We start from the raw sequence: 22,035 nt of genomic DNA on the forward strand, positions 1-22,035 counted from the left end.
TCAACAGGAGAGGGACAGCTGGAATTTGCTAGTGCTTTTCAAGTTTCTCCTTGCATCATGTGTGCTCTTACTCCTTTTAGCCAAAATGAATCACACGACTGACACAAAGTCAGAGTGAGAGATAACCACCCAAGGGTATGGCTTCAGGAAGCAGAATTGCTGCTGCCCCTTTAGCAAACAACATGCCGTGTGATTTATTGAGGTATCAACAACAGCTATGTGGAAGGACAAGGATTTGGGCCTCAGTCCTCTTGTCTCAGAGCCTATTTTAATGTATTCCTCCAAACAGGAGTTAGTAATATAACAATTCTGGCCACTAAAACCCAGGAAATGAGAACTTACCCACCCTAGAAGTAACTGTTCTACAGGGCCTTTATTTTCTCTCACTATCCTGATGCTATCATCAAGCTTTATCCAAAGAAGACTCCTCTCAGTAGTGCCACATAAACAGTCTATTATGGTTCTGCCACTTCTAAAATTGGGTTAAAGATGTATGATCAACTGACTTAACCCAAATCACTCAGCACTAGCACCTGCACCCGCCTCCTGTGCTATAGTTCGATGCTCACTTCCCAATTAATTCTGTATGAGTGTCTCTGTACAAGTGAGAGAGCTAAGTAATCAGAAGGCAGTAAGAGCATTTCACAACATTATTATGAAATCATTATAATTGCTCTTTTATTTTATTATTTTTAAGTGCAATAATTGACATGTATGTAACATTATATTAGTTTCAGGTATATAACATAATGATTTCATATCAAAATAAGTCTAATTAGCATATAAATATGCGATGTGGCAGTATTAACTATAGCCACCACACTGTATATTGCATCCCCATGATTTATTTATTTTATAATTGGAAGTTTGTACTTTTTGAACACTTCACCCATTTCATCAACCCCCCTCCCTCAGCCTCTGACAACCATCCATCTGTTCTCTATATCCATGAGTTGTTGTTTTTTTCTTTTAGAGTCCACATATGAGTGAGTTCATATGGTATTTGTGTTTCTTTGTTTGACTTATTTTACTTAGCATAACGTCCTAAAGGTCTGTCCATATTGTCACAAATGGCAAGATTTCCTTCTTTTTGTTAAGGCTAAATAATACTTCATTGTGATATATATATATATCATATTTTCTTTACTCATTCACATTCATCCATTGATGGACATTTAAAGCTGCTTCCATGTCTTGGGTATTGTAAATAATACTTCAATGAACATGGGGTGCAGTTCTAAATTCTTATACATAATTTCAGGACAATCACATTTTCCCAAGTCCATTTGGGAATAAAGTTGATAAGTAGACATCACAGGTAGAATATAGGAAAGTAAAAGATGATGGTGGGAAGTCAGAAGGTAGGTAGGTTTTTCAGCCCTATAATAACAGAATTTTTCTTTCCAAATTTTCTATAGTCTATAGACCTCTGCTATTTCTCTACATTTTTTTCTGTTATCATATTTTCTCTCTCTTTTTCTTTTTTGACACCTTTTTTTAACTTGTGCTCATTTTTTATGTTATAGACTATGTTTCAATTTTTATGCATAGTCAAATGTGTATGCATGCATATGTATGCATGTATTTAGGGTATGTTTGTATATACCTCACACATGCATAGCTATGTTTAATAGCTTTATCAAGAAAATTAAGTTTCTTTTTAAATTATAATACAGTATTTCTTAGGTCCTAAGAATCTCATTGCAATATATGCCTTTTATTTCCAGAGTTGTAAGCACATAGTTGTTAAATAAGATAACTTAAATTTTCTGTTGGTGAGTTGCGTGTGATTGTACATCTTTAATAATCCTACAGGTCTGCTTTGTAAAAGTCAATCTAATTTTTCTATATGTAAAATTTATTTGCAGATCATTTTAATTACAATTCCTGGATGTTGTATCAATTATACCTTAATTCTTTGGTATCTGACATCTGTGAATAAATTACGTTTGAGAACCACCCCATGGTTGTTATTTGCATCTATCCTTATGAGTTCAGATCCCATGCTGACTGCAGCTGCTATAAGAGATCTTGGTAGGTTTATTTTTCTCCTTTCCTATATTTAAAATATCATATTATATATTTAAGTTGTCTATTTTAAAGATCTGTTCACTGCTTTTTATGATGTGAAGTGTGTCACTGGGGCATTGGGACTGAGCGTAGAAATTTGGATGATGATGCTTAGAACAGAATAAAATGCAAGTGACGGGCTTACTTATTACATATGGTTTAAAGTCTTATATTCAGTTATGGACTAGATCAGGGGATTATTTGGAATCCTTGACTTTGTACATGCTTCTACCTTGTACCAACAGAACAGTTCTGGGGGCTTTACAATATTGCACATATATTTTGGTGACATTTGTATTGCCCAACACCTTTTTTCCTTTGAAAACACTGTCATTAAGATAATGCCAATTACAAAAAAAAAAATGCCTTTTGAGTCAATGTCATCATTTGAACCAAAAGCCTAAGAAGTACAAAACAACAAAATCACTAATTATAGAGTATTTTAGTGTATACTATTTTGGAGAACACATATATATTTAAAAGTAAAATACCAAATCAATATAACCCATTGAAAATTTGAGAGCCTTATTCAAGAATAACAAAAACCTAATTTGTTTTTCCCCCACCACTTTTTAATAATGAGAATTAGAGCACTTGTTTTAAAAAAGAATTTTTATGTGGCACACACATGCATGTGTGCATGCAGACACATATGTTGTACACATGCGCGCACGCGCGCGCACACACACACACACACACACACACACACACACTTATTCTTTTATTTTTTGGCCAGTTAAAGGGGAAAGAGCTATCTGAGGCAGGGAGAAATAGAGTAGGGGAGACACTTCAAGTGTATCTATATGAATAAAAGGAAGCCAAGTCTTCAAAACAAGGAGATTAAGAGTGTGAGGTAGACTCTAAGGAAGTGCCAGCATTATAAACTATCCTTGCCTCTATGTGACTCTGTCAGTGCCAGCCCCTTTCTACTCAAAAGATTTGGGGGCAGTTCTTTTCTACGTGAGAGCATTCCATACTTCCCTTAACTTTGTCTTCTGATAATCTAGTTAGTATTCCACTAGTTTCCTGGCTTGCCATTGTTGGATTTAAAATATTTCTTTGGGTTAATTTGCAGGGTCATTTTTGTAAATTTTAGCCATCTTGCCATTACTATTGGAACTTTGTTTTTCTCCTCACATTATACCTCTTATAAAATAAATAATTTTTCTCTTGAAAATATTTTTGCCTGAGTTTTAAAAGCAAGACTTTTACATTTTTAAATTTTATTCTTTAAAAAAAGAAAATCTGTCCAGGTTTATGAGTAGAGCACATGAGTACATTCACATTGCCTTGAGCTTTTTCTGGTCTGTTGACTCCTCTTATGCCCCCAAGTCTATTATTTATTTCCAAATATTCACATTTTGTTATAGTTCTATTTTATTTTTTTAAATTAAATTTTATTGGGGTGACATTAGTCATCATGGACATATAGGTTTCATGTATGGATTACTAATTTACAAAATCTGTATAGTATAGGGCCATGTGCCCACCACCCAAAGTCAAATCACCTGTTTCCTCATATTAGGACCCCTTTCTCCCCCCACCCTCCTCCCTCTGCCAACCATAACACTGCTATTTGTATTCATAAGTTTCAGTTTTATATTCCACACTAGTAACCTGCATGACATTCGTGCACTCAGGGGAGGGGGGGAGGGTGGCTGGCATGGTCCCTCAGCCAGGCCTTCTCCCTCTCACAGTCTGGGAGTCCTCAGGGGATGTCCGACTGCTGGCTTAGACCTGGCTTGTGGCTGAGCGGCACTCCCCCTGTGGGAGCACACTGACCACCAGAGGGGCAGCTCCTGTGTTGAGTGGATCAGGCAGAAACCAGCTCTCGGACATTCTCTGAGGGGTCCCAGATTGCGAGAGGGTGCAGGCCAGGTCAAGGGACCCTACCGGTGCATGATCAGGGCCAGGGAGGGACACAGGAGGTTGGCCAGCCAGGGGGAAACTGTGGGAGGGTTCTAGGGCATGTTTGGCCCATCTCGCTCAGTCCCGATCCCAATCGGCTGGACCCCAGCAGCAAGCTAACCTACCAGTCAGAGTGTCTGCCCCTTGGTGGTCAGTGCATGTCATAGCAAGTGGTTGACTGGTCAACTGTCTGCCTCCTGGTGGTCAGTGCATGTCATAGCGACTGGTTGATCAGTCGACTATCTGGCCCCTGGTGGTCAGTGCACGTCATGGCGAGCAGTTGAGTGGCCTTAGCATATCATTAGCATATTACACTTTGATTGGTTAAACAGACGACCAGACAACTGGATTAGCATATTAGGCTTTTATTTTATAGGATATGAGTGAAATCATACAGTTCTTAGCTTTTTCTGTCTGACTTATTTCACTTTGCATAATGTTCTCAAGGTCCATCCATGTTGCAGCAGAAGCAATATGGCCCTATGGGATTCACAGAGGCTCAAAACTATAAAATAAAATAATTATACAAGACTATAAGGTTTTTCTGAGTAATAAACAACTCCAAAACAGCGTGGCTTAAAACAATAAGTATGTATTATTTCTCATGAGTCTGGCAGTTCTGATTATATGGGCTGGGCTCTGCTGATCTTAGCTAGGCTCATAATAAATCTGCTGTCAGCTGGAGGGTCATCTGGACACTAAGTGATCTGCATTTCCTCCAAGTATTTCTCACATCCCCCTAGTAGGGTAGCCAGGAAATGCTGCCATGAAGGTGACGGAGTCCAAAAGAGAGGAAGCAGAAATATTTCTCAAGCCTCTGCTTGTATCATTACATGACCGAACAGACTGGATCTCTTCAGTCTATTATAAGAGAGAAACTGCAAAATCTTACAGCAAAGGGTGTCAATGCAGGGGTAGGTGAAGAAGTGAACCATCAAAGCAATTGAGCTTCCACAAGAACAGACTACCTTGCTTTTATTCTCTTCCAACAACATACTTACTGTATTAGGTTGTGATCACAGCTATAGAGTGGTTGGTCTACAGGAAGGGCTTTTACCATGTAATGTTTCCTTCCTGTGGGAATTTGGAAAATCATCAAAGTTGCCCCAAGTAATAGTTTTGTCACCATAGACACATTTAATAGCACAGCAAAATGATAATTAATGGCTATCTAAACTTAGAATATAATAATAAATGAAGGAAAATTTGGATCAAAATAGATAATATCAAGGTGCTCTCCATTCATGGAGTTTGATTTCTAAAACCACTAAAAAGGATGTATAGGAAAATCAGACAATTTGTGTTAAAGTGAGAGTATCTGGGCAATTGCCTTAACTCTTCACTAGGTACAGTGTTATAAAGTCTTGGTTTATGAATTTACTTTATCTTGTCATTGTTTTTTTATGTTGCCATAAATACGTGATGTAAGTATTTATATAGGCCAAATCACTGAATTAAAAAAAATAATAAATTTCATATTTCCATCTACTTTGAAAGAAGGAATGAGAGCTTTGGTTGATTATCTCAATTACATCAACCATAATCAAGCACAGTTAATTTGTTACTTGTGATGGTCTAGACTTAACTTACAGTTAACATATCATTGCATTTTCTTGAAGAGAGTTTTCAAACATGACTAAAGTTTAAGTATGCAGAAAAGTATGCGATATATATCCATAGCTAAGAATATTTTTCTACTTGCTAAAATTTTGTTTTTTCACCTAAAATATTTTTTCCTTCCATAGGTCTTTCTAGAGGCCTCATCAATTTAATTAATGGAGAAAGTCTGATAACCTCTATAATGTCTTATAATATGTTTACTAGTATCATGGATTTTAACACCGACCAGAAAAGTATGAACCATTCCTTAGGTAAAGACCTATTTTTTAATTTATCTTTATTGTTGTAAGTATTACAGATGTCCCTTTTTGTTCTCTCATTGACCCCCTCATCCCTTCTCTCTACCCCCCACCCCCAGGCCTTCACTGCACTATTATCTATGTCCATGGATTATGCATATAAATTCTTTGGTTAATCTCTTCCTGCCCCTCACCCCTTTCCTCTGAGAATTGTCAGTCTGCTGCATGCTTCCATGTCTCTGTCAGTTTATTTTGTTCATTAGATTCCACATATAAGTGATATTATATGATACTTGTCTTTTTCTGACTGGCTTATTTCACTTAGCATCTTGGAGTGTGTGTACCTTCTTGTGCTAAATTGGAGTTTTAGGTTCACCACAGATATTCCAAGCTGCCAAGGCCTGGGTAAACTAATTGGATACAGAGAAAAACTAAAGGTGAGCGCTTCATTTGACCAAGTAGGATAATTGTCCACCATGTGGACTGGACCCCTTGAAGAAGACATGAGAGGATGATGGTCCCCTAAATGGGCCTTCTTGGGGAAAAATAGTCTTCAATTCTGAGTTTTAGGCATTGATTATGAATACATAAAGCATGATGAGTCAAAATAGAAATAAACACCCCCCCTCCCCCAGGGGATAGGGAGGTCAAAGTCTTAGGCTTCCTAATTTTCAGGGGAGGGCATCATAATGACCATACAAAGTCCTTTGGCAAAGCATAGCAATATTAAAGATGTAACTATCCACTAGTGCATAACTGCACTTCTGGGGCCTAAGGAAGTAATCCGAAAAGTAAAACTAAATTATGTACAGAAATATGCACTGCAGCATTATGTATGAGGGGGAAACTGGAAAACATTAAATGTCCAACAGTAAGGAACCAATAAGTTGGCAGGCGAGGACAATGGAGGAAATTCATTCTGCATTTCCTCAGTGTCTTATGTTGGATCTAGAATATAAATGGCATGAATTTAGTGACTTTCTACCTCTTGTACATTACCACATCTCCAAAATTTATTGTACTGTTTGGCACTGAATAAATGTTTATTGCTTAATGGAGACTGAAAGAAGTTCTTACACTAAACTGACTGACTTTTGTAAACTTGTGTGACTTTCAGAATTTGAGAGCAGAAATATGAAAACACCCTACATGATATGAATGAGCTATTTTAAAGATAATGACAAAAAGAAAAGCTAATTCAGTCATATCATCACACAAAATTAAGTAAGTTCTATTAACTATTTTTTTAATTTTCTCCCCTTTCTTGCAGCACGTAGCATCGTGAGTCCAATATTGTCATATTATCTATCAAGTTTCTTGTTTGGAATTCTAAGTGCAAAACTGGTTCAATTGTGGATGTCTACTGTTTTTGGTGATGATATCAACCATATAAGTCTCAACTTTTCAAATCTGTACCTCATCTTTTTTATTTGTAAGTGAGAAACCTATCCCTAAAATTAAATCACACAGAAAAATTAAAAATAAAGATATCAAAAATTCATAATAGGCATGCCAAGTAAAAGTTAGTTTAAAACAATTTAACTTATCTAGAAGGAATCTTTTTGTTAAAATAATCTATCAAAAGAGATAAAAATGTTAGTATCTATACAACAGAAAACAATATGCCAAAATATATAAAGGTAATACCATTATTAAGCAGGAGAATTTGACAAAACTCCTAATTACAGTGAGATATTCTAACGTGACTTTCCCAGATAATTTCATAGCCAATTGGAAAAAAATTAGTATGCTATAAAAAATTTTAAATAAAAACTTAAATGTGGGGTTCATAAGATACGTAGAGTTTTCCTTTCTAAAACATAATGCATATCCTTTACATATACCTGTAGATCATTTACAGAAATAAACTAGACTACAGAACATTTCAATAAAATTCTAAATCCACAATGCAATTAAATACTAACTACAAAAGGAAGATCTTAATCATTCTAACTGCCTGACATTAAATATACTTTTCTTGGTATCTCAAAGATCAAAAAGATCAAGTAAGGCTACATATTATAAAATTTATTATTAATCCATTTATCACCACTTTCTTCTCATAGAAGTATGGCAGGTATGGGTAATTAGCTATATCACTATTTGCTGATACAGCCTCAGAATCATGTTCAACCCAGTTCTTCAGATGGCCCTACAAATGATTTGAAGTTGGCATATGTGACAATACTTAGGCAACAATTTAATATACTATGTACTTCCATTGCATTTAAGAATAAAAGTGTTGCCTATTCTCATATCCAAGATAAAAAGTTATTCTGGAAGCTCTAGCTAATAAAATAAAAAGAATATAATTTATACATATTTTGAAAGAGAAATGGTTATAGTAGTTGCAGCATTTTAGATTATATAGGAATTTAAAGAAAATAAGCCAATGATCTTTTTTAAAAGGTAGTATGATGTTAATATAAAAAATCAGTACTGTCCTTATAAGTCAGCAGTAACTAGTTAGAAAATATAATGAAAATTTGATTCTCTTTACATTGGAAAAATATTTATAGAATATCAAGGAATAAACTTACAAGAAATTTAGACCTAAACAGAAAACTATAAAAGTTTACTGAGAGTATAAAATCTGAATTAATTAAGACAGGAAAAAACTTTAGAAGTGCTAATGTAACAGGATTTATTATTTTCATGTCTGAGGAAAGAAAGGCAGAATGTAGGATTTTGAGTTTTCCCAATTGCTCAGTGAATTAAAGCCAATTATAATCTATTGATGTTATAGGATCAAGTTAATAAATTAATTATGAGAATATGATCAATCTGTACAAGTCCTTTATCATATACTACTTAAATTTTATATACCTAATTTCTTGCAAAAATATATCCCAGCAAATATAATTTCCTCTAACACCATTTAGTAAGCAAGCATAACCTCAATATTAAGGGTTATACCCCCAGGAAATAATAAACATTGAGTCAAAATGTCTCTCACTAAACATTTTAGAAAGAGCAATTCTAGGAAAAAAATGTATGAAAACAAGATAGAGTGAATATAAATCTAATGTAAAAGGACTTTCACTCTGTCCTGGTGTAATGTTTGTATTTTTAGTATCTTCAAGGTAGCCATCATAAATATTTTCCAAATTTTACTATTGCATAATAAGTTACAATGACTAGTTCAAGACTTGAGAGCCTTAAAGCACCTATGTCCACAGATCCCTCTTTTGTCAGGATTCAAAAATGACTAATGTGTTATTTTATGGCTTAGGTACCATTTCTAGACAGAACTAAAATAAAGAATTATAAAACTTATAATTTTCTACCTCTAAAGTAAGAATAATACCGATTTAATGAATTAAAATGTATTGGATTCAAACAATGACAGAAATATGTGGTGGCTAGCATATTTTCACTTTTTTGGTTTTGAAATTATAAAAACAATTTAAAGAGGTTATCAGGAAATATTAACAGTGAGAGTTGGAAAAACGTAATTATAAGTGGAGATCTTTCCCTAATAGGTAGGGATTAAATACTTTATAAGCCTACAGTTATTAAAATACTACTGTTGTAACAAAGGAATACAAAGTAAACCAAAAAAACAGAAGGTACACATACAGCAATTGGATCAATATGGCAATAAGATAAAAGTGACATATCCACAATGTTCTTCAATATTAAAACAAAAAATCATTCTTTTTTATTAACCAGAACAGTGTCTGCTAAACATTAAGTTAAAAAAAAAGAAGCCCAAATACAGAACCACATTACCGTAAAATCCCATTGTAGTTTTTATGTGTTTTATGTAGTTATATATATATATATATATCCTATCTAATAATAGACAAACATGGTAATTAACCGTAGCTCTGACACACTTCCCATTGGCTAATCAAGGTGATCTGCAAATTAACTGCCAACTAAGATGGCGGCTAACCGCCAACAAAGATGGTGGTTAATTTGCATACTCGCAATGATGGGAGACGAAAGGGGAAGGATGGAAGACAGTGATCAGAAACCCAGGCGCAGGCAAGAGCCAGGGAGCAGGGCAAAGGTCGGCCCTGGAGGCCACCTTTGCCCTGCCACCAGCAGGTGATCGGAGAAGCATGGGGGGTGGGGCAGGGAAGCGGACAAAGACAGCGACCATGACTGCAGAAGCCGGGTGCAGGGGGTCAGGAAAGCGGCCGCATCTTCCCTGCCCCCGCACCCAGCTTCTGTGATCGGTGACCACAGAAGCTGGGTGCTGGGGGTCAGGGAGGCAGCCTCCGCCAGCTTCCCCAGCCGCGGCTTCCCTGCCTCGCACCTGGCTTCTGCGATCGGTGACCACAGAAGCTGGGTGCTGGGGGTCAGGGAGGCAGCCTCCGCCAGCTTCCCTGGCCATGGCTTCCCTGCCCCGCACCCGGCTTCTGCGGTTGGTGATGCCTATTTTTGCATGACACATAACTGACTGCTCTCCCTGGAAGCACAGAAGAAGATGAAGCCCCGAGAAGAAGAAGCCGCTCACCTTTGGTCCAGGCGCCAGTGCCTGGGGCTGGCTGCAGCCCAGGAGATGGACAAGCTACCGGCCAGAGCTCCCAGGCTGCAGCCACCCGGAGAAGCTGCCAGCCCTGTGGTCCAGGGCGCCAGCGCCTGTGGCCAGGGAAATAGGTTCCCTCTTCTCCTACTGCAGTCATTACTTCAATATTCCCCTTCTGAATTTCTCTCCTGTGCTGCAACCCAACTCCACGTTTCACCGGAAGGATACGGAACAGAGAGAGCAGTGTTAAAAGCTTACATTTTTAAACTGGTGAGGTTGGGACTTAAACATAGAAATGGAAAACTAGAGTCCTTAAGGTAACAAAGGCTACAAAGGACAGGGACAGCACATGACCTATTATATCCAGCAATCCATATGGGGACTGAAAACTTTGCAGTGATGACAATTACTGAAGATATGAATCAACTAAAATAGTTGACAGGGACAATTCTTCCATCTTTGAAAATATCTACATCAAATCTGTTTAAATAGATTTCATCTGCATAATATAACACATTCTGACAAGACCACCACCACCACCAATGTGGTCAGTGTTGTGCTGTAAAATGTTTAATAACTGAGGAACACACACACACCCCGAGTGCACAAATTTTGTGCACCGGGCTACTAGTAGATAGATATAGATCTAGATATAGATATAGATATAGATTAGATATAGATATAGATATATAGAGAGAGAATGTATGTCACCATGAATGTTCACTGGGTACTCCATTCTTCTCCAAGATCTTGATCCAATTACATGAAATACCTAATTCTATAGCTTGTAAAAAAATCCAGAGATGATCTTATGGTTTCTAAAAATTTCTGGAGTTATCTTTCTTATGATCTCTGCTACCTCTTCTTAAATATGCCACCGTTTATGGTTTATAGTAAACTTTACTGAAGATGAGGACAAGGAAAGTTCACAGGGTAAGTTACATTATGTAGTTCGCAGTTCAATGAAATTTAATAGCTACCTTTATTTTCTAACTTTTCCATGTTTCCTGCTTAATTTTTACCACTTGTATCCAGCATAAAAATTCATTAAGCATCTTTTAATTTTTGAAGCTGCCCTTTGGGTCTCATCCTCTATTCACAATTAGTTATCAAATGATTTCTTCTAGGCAAATATAGGCTTGTCACTAGTAGAAATCCCAGTTTAAAATACTTTAGAATTATAACTAGGGTTGTAGCAGTAGAATTCAGGTGTTCTGTTTTTTAAAGCTATAATTTATACTGTGCCATATTATTTGAATTCGTTACAGTGATAATATACTACTGTCATAAGCTGGAGAGGGATATAACTCTACTAGAGCTATTTTTAGAATATGCTACAGTACTTTAGGCTTTTTAGTATCCCATCATAAATGCACCTGGGGAAGTAGATTCATATTGGGTTTCTACTGACCCAACTCCCTTAGACCTGTCACCAAATCAAACCATTTCTATTTCCTACTGTCTCCCAAAAAGAAAGCATATGAAGTAGGCTAGTATATAAAGAAATTATCAGCTCACTTCCCTTTCCTACATCAGAGCCCCTCTGAAAAAATTAGACCTGTAGATGATGCTCTAACTTCACTAAAGCCCAAGAAGAGTTTGTGAGCTCCACATTGTTGCCTATGATATGAAGCCAAAACAGTGTAAGGACATCTAGTATAGACTTTACCACACAATTGGGTGTGCACCTGAGGAGGAAGAAGGATGATGGGTGGTGGTAGCAATTTTTAGTATTATGCAATTGAAACCATGTCTGATAGCCTCTCTGTACAGTCACTGTACTATCAAGATATTTTCATCCCTGATAAAATTAATACTTTATTTTTATTTATTTTCAAAAATAGGTGAGCTAGTTGGAATGTCTGGAGTCTTTACACTGGCCATTATGGGACTTTTCTTAAATTCTACAAGTCTTAAACCAGGAGTTGAGTCACTACTACTTGAGTGAGTGGCCAGCATATTTTCATTTTGTTTCATACATTAGAAGCCATAATACTGTAATAATAACTGCACCTGCAACTACATGGTCAAAGTAAGATACTGATCGGAACTACCCAACTGAAAACACTTCCTCTAGAATCTGTTGCCTGTGTCTTCTACTCTTTTAACTTTAGGCAAAACTTTTAAGTTCACCTTAAGTTCATATTGGCTCTATTCCCCCATGAATTCCTTTACCATATACTCAGTTATTTCCAATCTAAACTACTAGACAAGGTTAGGAATAAGGGAAGGCAAGGGAGACACTCATTTCAGGCACACAATTTTAGAGGGTGCCAAAAAACCTCAATAATCAACATAAATAATGTGTTTAATGCAATATTTTGGGGCAAACTAATGCAAAAATATCAATGATTAAAATATTAAAATGTTAAATAAAGATAAGATCAATATTACTGATAGTTCCTCTTGCCTCAGGCTCCAGTGGGGCTCAGCATGGCACTGACACTAGAGTGGAAGACCAATATTTTAAAGACCATAATTTTTAAAGACCATAAACAGATGCCACACAAAGCAAATTAAAAGGTCAAGCTAGGGCATTTGAAGAGGGTTAACGGTTTCATAAAAGAAAGTATGACCAAACTAAAAGTAAATCTTGTTATAAAAAAAGAAACTATGGCCAAACTAAAAGCAAGACTTGACTTTAGTAGAAATATACCAATGTGCTCAAGGGCACCCACCTGAGGATGTATGGAATCTGTGTTGGCCTCAAATAAGGGTGCATTCTGCAAGGCTCCAGTACAGAGGACCCACAAAACACAATGGCAACATATGTGTTAAAGGAAGCCCTGAACATGATGAGTTTTAGAGTTTGGAAGAATATTATAGAAGATAGAATAAATTTAGAAGTCAGAAGCTTAAAAGTATAGGATCTTATAAGATTTTGGAGCACTTCACTAAAATTTTTTATATCAATTACAATGAAAGCTGGTTGTACTAGCAGCTAGGCAGAACTAATTGGGCCGCAGTTGTAGGAATAATTCAGAATGTTACACTAATATTCAACTGTTTCTATGGGAAGTGATTATGAAGGCTCCCTTCAACCTTCTTGCTCTAAATGAAAGAGAAAGCTGGATCTTCCCTGAAGGCATTAGTTCCTTTGCATTCCTTAAAAGTCATGGTATCTTTCTCACCTGCTTCCCTGGTATTATTGAGCCTAGCGTTGAGGTAGACTCTGTACCTCAGTCATTTCTATATAATGGTTTCTCCTTCTTCCCGAGTGCAACTTAATTTTGAAGCGCATGACATCAGATTATACCATCTGCCACCTTCTTGGTTGTAGTTATCCCTAGAGCCGGGAGAAGATTCTCCCTCCTCTGCACTCACTGTGACTTCTCTCCATTGCTCATCACCATTCCTAGTGATGTCAGTCAGTATACACACAATGGATCCTTTACTCCTCACCTTTCAGTTCTTGAACCTCTCTCCACCTAAGAACATGTCCACCACACCCTGCTTCAGCCACCCACTTATACGGTCATACAAATAACCACTTCATAATCTCAATTTCAAGAATCTTAGTATCTAAAATATGATATGTACTAATTTCTACTCTCCAAAAGAGTTGAAACCTAAGATAATAATGTTAAATCCTTTTACATCCTATAATAATCTACAGCAGGTGCATACTACTCTTTTAGAGTAGAGGCACACCATCTCCTATCTTTTCAGTGTTTGCCCCCAGTACCACAATTCTAACAATTCTGCAAACATGCTGCGACTATAATGCATTAATTTTATTATCTTTTACTGATTCTTACCCACCTCACTTACCCCTTTCTCAGATCATTTCTTCTGTTTAAAATAATCTAATTTTTCATCTCATTTGGCTATAAGTCAAAGTTATATTAATGGCAAACAAAGTCCTATGATATGTCCCTTCATTAACTCTATGATTCTTTTACCACTCTCACCCTCACCCACCCTGCTCTAGCCACACCGATCACTTTGCTGTTTCTCAAACATGCCAAATATGTTACTATCCAGGCTTGTGTCCTGTCCTTGTTTGTCTGCTCTTGGAATGTGCATATTGCATACTCCCCCTACATAGGGGCAGAAGTAGCTGCCTCATTTCGTTCATGCTTCTGTTAATACATCACTTTGTTAGAAAGAAGTTCTACAAATAGAAGCTACTTCATTACCATCATGTATAATCTTTTATTCTAAGCAAATTGATGTCCCTAAAATATCCAGTCCATAAGTTCTTATTCTTTCTAAGCTAGTGGCTGTGCAATGTTGGGCAATAAAAATAATACAGATGCCTAGATTTATAGAGTCAAAACCTATGAGGGTGAGAGCATAGCACTTCTAATTTTTAAAACCTCTCTCCAGCCTGACCAGTGTGGCTCAGTGCTTGAGCATTGACCTATGAGCCAGGAGGTTATGATTTGATTCCCAGTCAAGGCACATGCCCGGGTTGTGAGTTTGATCCCTAGGAGGGGTGTGCAGGAGGCAGCTGATCAGTTTCTCATCATTGATGTTTCTATATATCTCTCCCTCTCCCTTCCTCTCTGAAATCAATAAAAATATTTTTAAATAAGCAAATCTCTCTCCAGATAAAAGTTACATACAGATAAAAATGTGACCCTTTGCTACCATAAAAGATCTAGATTTATTAGCATAATGCACGATCCCCAAATGAAAGAAAGGGACTTTAAAAAAATATTTAGAAGCTCTTTTTTGTATGTGTCTGACTCACTGCGCGCACACACACACAAACACACACACACACACACACACACTTCAGGTTTCTCTCATTAACTTCTATCACATATAAAAGGTCTTGACAGCTTCTCAATATTTATAGCTTCATTGATTTTATTGCAGTTTATGTTAATTAACAAGACTAATCTTTGGTAATTGATGACATTTTTATACAATATTAAGGTTAATTTTTAAATTATGTAATCATTAAATGAGTAGTAAAGTATGACTGATTCATATCTACCACTTCCTTGACTGAATTATCCTACTCAATGTTTACAAGTGATTGCCTTAAATGTATGGGTAGGTGGATGTAACGCTTTGAGAAACTCTCTTGGGGAGTGACTATGTTTATGGTGCAACAATTGGATTTGTTTTTGATAGGGAAGTCAAAACACAATTGTCATAAAATATAGCTTAGTGTGTTTTCCTCCAAGTTAATGTTGGATGCAATATTTAAATCCAGAAGGTAATGGAATTTAAAATATTGCCACACATATACAAGAAAGAGATGATAGCTCGCTGTATCTACACTAATAAAAGAGAAACATTCAAATTGGTATCACTCCACTACACCCACCAGCCAATCAGAGCAACTATGCAAATTAACCCAACAAATATGGCGGTTAATATGCATACACAGGTGTGGAGTGAAGACTGAAGGCTCTGGCCGGAGTGAAGACTGAAGACTGAAGACTAAAGAGGCTTGGCTTCTCTGCTGCTGCCGGACCAAAGGCCTGGGTCCTGGGTGCCGGAGGAAAACCGGTGCCAGCAGCCAGGGGAAGGAAGGCCTATTGTGCAAATCTTCGTGCAATGGGCTTCTAGTAGAATAATAAGCCTAAATTCATCATAGAAAAATCTATACTAATGAAAGGGTAATATGCTAATTAGACCAGGAAACCTTCTGGGAGACCTTCCAGACAAAGCCATGGTGGCAAGGCCAAGGCAGAGGTGGTTAGGGGTGATCAGGCCAGGAGGGGAAGGCAGTTGGGGTGAGCAGGCCAGTGTGGGGGAGCATGGGGAGCAGTTGGAGCGAGCAGGCCAGCAGGGAGGGGCAGTTGGGGGCAATAAGGCCGGGGGGGTAGTTGGGAGTGATCAGGCTGGCAGGGAGGGGGCAGTTGGGGAAAGCAGGCCGGTAGGGAGGGGTCAGTTGGGGGCAATCAGGCTGGCAGGGGGCAGGTGGAGGAGTTGGAGGCAAGCAGGCTGGCAGGTGGGGTCAGTTGGGGGCAATCAGGCTGGCAGGGGTGACTGTTGGGAGTGAGTAGGCTGGTGGGGGGCCAGTTGGGGGTGATCAGGCCAGTAGGGGGGGCAGTTGAGGGCAAGCAGACCAGTGGGGCAGGCAGTTGGGGGTGATCAGGCCAACAGGGGGGCAGTTGGGGGCAAGCAGGCTGGCAGGGGGGCCACTGGGGTGAGCAGGCTGGCGGGGGGGGGAGCAGTTGGAGGCGATCAGGCCAGCGGGGGGGAGTATTTGGGGGCGATCAGGTCAGCGGGGGGGGGGGGGGCAGTTAGAGGTGATCAGGCCTGAAGGGTGGCAGTTGGGAAGATCAGGCAGGCAGGCAGGTGAACGGTTAGGAGCCAGCAGTCCCGGATTGTGAGAGGGATGTCCAACTACCTGTAGGATCGGGCCTAAACCGGCAGTCGGACACTCCCTGAGGATCCCAGATTGGAGAGGGTGCAGTCTGGGCTCAGGGACACCCCCCCACCCGTGCATGAATTTCGTGCACTGGGCCACTAGTGCTATATAATAAAAGGCTAACATACAAATTAACCAAATGATGGAACAACAGGTCACTATGATGCGCACTGACCACCGAGGGGAAGACACTCAATGCAGAAGCTGTCCCCTGGTGGTCAGTGTGCTCCCACAGGGGGAGTGCCACTCAGCCAGAAGCCCTGAGCCAGGCTCACAGCTGGCAAGAGCAGCGGTGGTGGCGGGAGCCTCTCCCGCTTCTGCGGCAGCACTAAGGATGTCCAACTGCCAGCTTAGGCCCACAGGCAATGGGCCTAAGCCATCAGTTGGACATTCCCCAAGGGCTCCTAGACTGCAAAAGGGCACAGGCCAGGCTGAGGGAACCAGGCCTCTAGTATTTTGAATAATTTGCCTTAAAATTTCCCAGGCTAGAAGGTTTTATATTAAAATTTTCTCTGATAATGCCTAGGTACTTTTACCTCTTAGAAACAGAGATTTCTTATTAATGTAACAGAAGAAGATTTACTTTTAGTGTTGAATTGATTTTTAAGCAAAAACAGTATTCCTGGAGAAGAGGCAAAAATGATCTTTAAAGGGTTTCAGGGGCAGAGTCTGACAACATATGGGTAAAATCAAGCTACAATCTTCTCATAAAATTGCATTCTTGAGCCTTTTTAATCTTTTCCATTCATTTTTTATAATAGTTGACATTAAAGACATGAAATATGTCAAAAGGCAACAAGAAATCAGGTTTAGATAGCCTCCTATGGACCCAGCACCCATACTGGATTTGAGTGTGCTTTCCCAAGCTGCTCTGCATGCCGCTGATGAGAACAGGAGCTTTGGGAATGACAGAGTTCTCCTGGGCTCAGGAGCAGCTGAATAATCGCATGCTCACAAACCTCAAAGGAAAATCTACAAAGGGCATTCATGGCTATAAAAGATTCATTCACATCTTCTAAGTGCTTTCTAGATTTTAGGCAAAGGTTTCATTCTCTCACTATGTAAATCAGACTAACAGTTCAGGATTCCCTTTCAAGATCAATGATTTTAGTACTTCCTGTTTGATACAAGGACTTCACAGTTAGTATCTTTGAGCATAATTACAACCTAAACATGTCTTTCCAAGTCAATCCAAAACAAAAAACACCAAAAAAAAAACCACACACACTAATTTACATTCAGTGTAAACTGATCAAAATTGCTTTAGAATTGTTTGTTTACTTGCCTTGGTGCAACTTTCTCCCCAGTTAAATTATAAGCTCCTTGAGTGTTTATAAATACTTTATCTTTACTTTCTTGATAATGCCTAACACAATGTCTCACTCACATATGAGCCTTGAAAGAAATATGTTATTTCACCATAATTAACTGTATTTAATTTTTTCTGAAAATGCAGATTCTGGAATTGTCTAGCATTTGTTGCTTTTCTTATGGTGTTTACTTTTATTGGACTTCTAATTCCTGCACATACGTATTTATATGTATCATTTTCTGATATATACTATTCATTAAATATCTACTTCACACTTATTGTTTTAAGGTAAGAACATCATTTAAAGTTTTCTGTTTATAAAACACTGAATAAACCTGAAGATATTCTTTTAAATAACAAAAATGTTTCATTCCTTAGAATGAAAATTTGATTCATAAACTTTCCAAAGAATCATCAGCAAATTAGTGCTTAGCTGTGTTTTTCTGTTTGTTTTGTTTTTAGTTTTTAACTTCATTTTAAGGCAATGCAAGACTTCTGTAAGATTTCTTAAGATTAGAAAAAAGAAAAAAAATTATAATTTTGCTACCTAGAGGCAACCCTATTAACATTTGTTTCATTTCATCCACTAGTTTTTCTTTTTCTTTGAGGGTTCATAAAGTTAAACACCTATCATAAATTTTTTTAAAAAGGTGTTCTTACTTTATTTGCTTAATATTTCATAACAAATAATTTCCTAGTAATCATAGTTGGAAAGAGGTTTTTAAAATCATAAGGAAGTTCTCTTTGTAAATGTCCTTTTTGCTCAAATAATTTTTGTTGGCCCTTTTACAGTATGAAGAGGCAGGAAAAAAGTCTGCCTATGTAGGTGAAAAAGGAGATGACAGAGAGAGAAAAAAAACAGTATAACTTGAGCCCCATCATTCAAACTGTTAACATTCTACTTCCATTTAGGAAAATCAGTTGGGAGTTGATATCAAGTTGGCTAGTGCCAAGTAAATGAAAATTAGTCCCAAATTATCAGATACAATTAGTATAAAATATAGGAATGATATATAAGTGAAAGAAGAAATATAAATGAGTTGACCAATATTGTACAGATTCAGTAAGATTTAAGTTTACAAAGAAAAAAAAAGAGAACTTTTGTCCCTACTTCTTATTCATTTAATTTACTTTTAATTTCTTTTGGGATCCCAGAACAGAATATCCTATATAATAAAAGGCTAATATGCAAATTGACCAAATGGCAGAACGACCTGTCGCTATGACATGCACTGACCACCAGGGGGCAGACGCTCAATGCAGGAGCTGCCCCCTGGTGGTCAATGCGCTCCCACAGGGGGGATGTGGGACTGCTGACTTAGGCCCACTCCCGAGGGCTCCAAGACTACAAGAGGGGCACAGGCTGGGCTAAGGGACCCAACCCACTGAGTGCATGAATTTTGTACACCAGGCCTCTAGTATATAAATAATTTACAAAACATCTCAAACTTTTTCTTTTCTGCTTGTAAAAGCACCACTAAAAGTGATGTGAAATTTTCCTACTGCTCACCCTACAGGAAAAAACAAAGATGAATGGCATTTTCTTGGCATGTCTCTCTATGGAATGCCCTTTGGCCTTCCTTTGATACTATGTACATGGAAGATGTCTCATTTGTCTTAGAGTTGGCAATTCCACAGGGAATAGATGGGAAGGAATAGAGTAGGGTGAAATGAAAAGAACTTTCTATTATAAGGATAACTTTTAAAAATTTGTTTTGTCTTTTAGACTTCTGGTATTTCTATTATTGAGCCCTCTTTTGTCTCGACTTGGTGATGGGTTCAGCTGGCGCTGGGCATTCATAATGGTCTGGAGTGAAATGAGAGGTTTGCCTAATGTAACGATGGCCCTTCTGCTTGCCTACTCTGACCTTTCTGTTGGAACTGAGAGGGAAAAATCGCAAGTAAAAGAACATATGTTCTTATTTATTTGAAAACTTAATTAAAACTGTTGTTGTATACTAAAATGTGCTTTTAAAAAAACTTTATTGTGGAAAGTATCACATATGCCCCTTTATTTTCCCCACTGACACCTCCTAGCCTGCCCCTGTCCCCCACCCAAGGCTAAAATATGCTTTTGTAGTGAGGTAGCTTAACCCCACTTGGACTGTGGGAGTGATTTAACTATGATGGCAAGAATGGACAGAGGAGGAACAACTGGCAACTTCCCTCTTCCCCATTCTAGCTTGGGGATCCCTAAGTCCCTTCTTCACACTCCTAAAGAATAGTTTATTATGAAGGTTGAAGGAATAAAAACATATAAATCATTTAAAATAGTATCTGAGCCTGGCTGGTGTAGCTCAGAGGCTGAGCATCAATCCATGAATCAGGAGATCATGATTCAATTCCCGGTCAGGGCACATGTTCAGGTGGTGAGCGTGGTACCCAGTAGGGGGCGTGCAGGAGGCAGCCAATCAATGATTCTCTCTCATCATTGATGTCTCTTGCCTCTTTTTCCTTCTCCCTTCCTCTCTAAAAAATAATATAGGATGCCCTAGTCAGTTTGGCTCAGTGGATAGATCATCGGCCTATGGACTGAAGAGTCCCGGGTTCAATTCCAGTCAAGGGCACATTACTAGGTTGCAGGCTAGAACCCCAATAGGGAGTGTGCAGGAGGCAGTCAATCAATGATTCCCTCTCATAATTAATGTTTCTATCTCTCTCTCTTTCCCCCTTCCTCTCTGAAATCAATAAAAATATATTAAAAATAATAATATATGATATAAAGTATGTACTCAATAAATGTTTTTATTTTTACTTACTCCTAATGTCTGTATAAGTATACACTTATGTCAAACCATGTGTCCTGATTTTTAGTTTGGTTCCAAAAGCATGGATGAAATATATGTGGGAAGATAGAGAATCCCCAGAGTACTTTCATCACGTCTGATAGCCAAATTCTCGCCTCCATGAGCATCTATTATCACAGTATAACCTAGCTTAATTTACACTGGTAAATACAAAAGATATTATATGAAATTGTCATCAATACTTTGTATTTTTCAATTCTAGGTATTATTTCATGGAGTGTCAGTATGCTTAATCACCCTGATTGTCAATAGAGTTATTTTGCCAATGGTAGTTAGTAAACTAGGTAAGTATACTAATTAGTATTCTGAATGAAGAGAGAAGTATTCTAAATATGCTCAAGAATTGGTAAAAATGAAGAAAGAAGCTATATAAATGCAAATCAACAATGTCTTATTGAAGCGGAAATTGGTCCTCTATGTAAAGTCATATGAAAGGTTTAGGCCAACAACCTTTTTATTTATTTTTTAAAATTACTTACTTACATTAGTCCAGTTTAAGTAACATAATACAGTAAGTTTATTCAGTTATCTGACAAACTTATATTAAGAGCCTTCTATATGCCAGGAACAATTTAACTGACAGTGACGCATTATGAAGACTGACCAGATTTCTGAGTTGATAGAGCTTACATTGGAGATAAATAAACAGTCAGTAAAGAAGTCAAATAAGGTAATATCAAAGTAAACAAACCACATGTAAATACATTAAAAAACGCAACAGGTAAGTAAATTACTGAGGAAGCCATATGTTTAATTAATATATGATTAAGGTCTTAAAAAGGCCACTCTAGTTCTGTGGATAACTGATTGGGAAGAGGGGGGTGGTAAGGAGAATGGAAGTAGAAATAACAACTTTAGGAGGATGTCTGCATAATATAATGTGCCTGTTTTAAGCCCCTACTTTTTTAACAATTGAGAAAATGAGACTTAGAGAGCTGAAAGTCTTTGCCCAAGGTCATACTACTAGGTAATGGCAGTTAAGAACTAGAAACATATTTCCTTGATGCTTTTAATCCATTATATTCTTAACTGTTCTATTACCCTTTTTATGACACATGGAGTTTTCACTCTAATGACATATTTTTTTTCAATCTGAAATTTCATCTTTATGGATAATACTACCCAATCTCCCTTCCTTCCTCATATTTGGAACAAAATCTTTTTCCCTTTCTTCCCCTCCCCCCTAAATTATGTGAGCCTTAGCATAGTAAAATGGGAAGAACAGATTAAAGAGATAACATTTTTCAAAAAGTATTAGATGTTCTACT

The 22,035-nt window shown here is 37.8% G+C and overlaps 1 protein-coding gene across 1 annotated transcript in view; it reads left to right on the forward strand.

The window, feature by feature from the left end:
* SLC9C1 (solute carrier family 9 member C1) overlaps positions 1–22,035 on the forward strand; it is a 97,402-nt gene that overhangs the window by 15,465 nt on the left and 59,902 nt on the right. Inside the window, exons 5-11 of the mRNA XM_059686169.1 lie at positions 1,869–2,034; positions 5,724–5,849; positions 7,108–7,269; positions 12,159–12,258; positions 18,105–18,248; positions 19,687–19,861; positions 20,970–21,051. Of these exons, the coding sequence (XP_059542152.1) occupies positions 1,869–2,034; positions 5,724–5,849; positions 7,108–7,269; positions 12,159–12,258; positions 18,105–18,248; positions 19,687–19,861; positions 20,970–21,051 (955 nt within the window). The remainder of the gene's footprint in view (positions 1–1,868; positions 2,035–5,723; positions 5,850–7,107; positions 7,270–12,158; positions 12,259–18,104; positions 18,249–19,686; positions 19,862–20,969; positions 21,052–22,035) is intronic.

The sequence above is a fragment of the Myotis daubentonii genome, chromosome 3 (assembly GCF_963259705.1).
Source record: "Myotis daubentonii chromosome 3, mMyoDau2.1, whole genome shotgun sequence".
Classification (NCBI taxonomy): Eukaryota; Metazoa; Chordata; class Mammalia; order Chiroptera; family Vespertilionidae; genus Myotis; species Myotis daubentonii.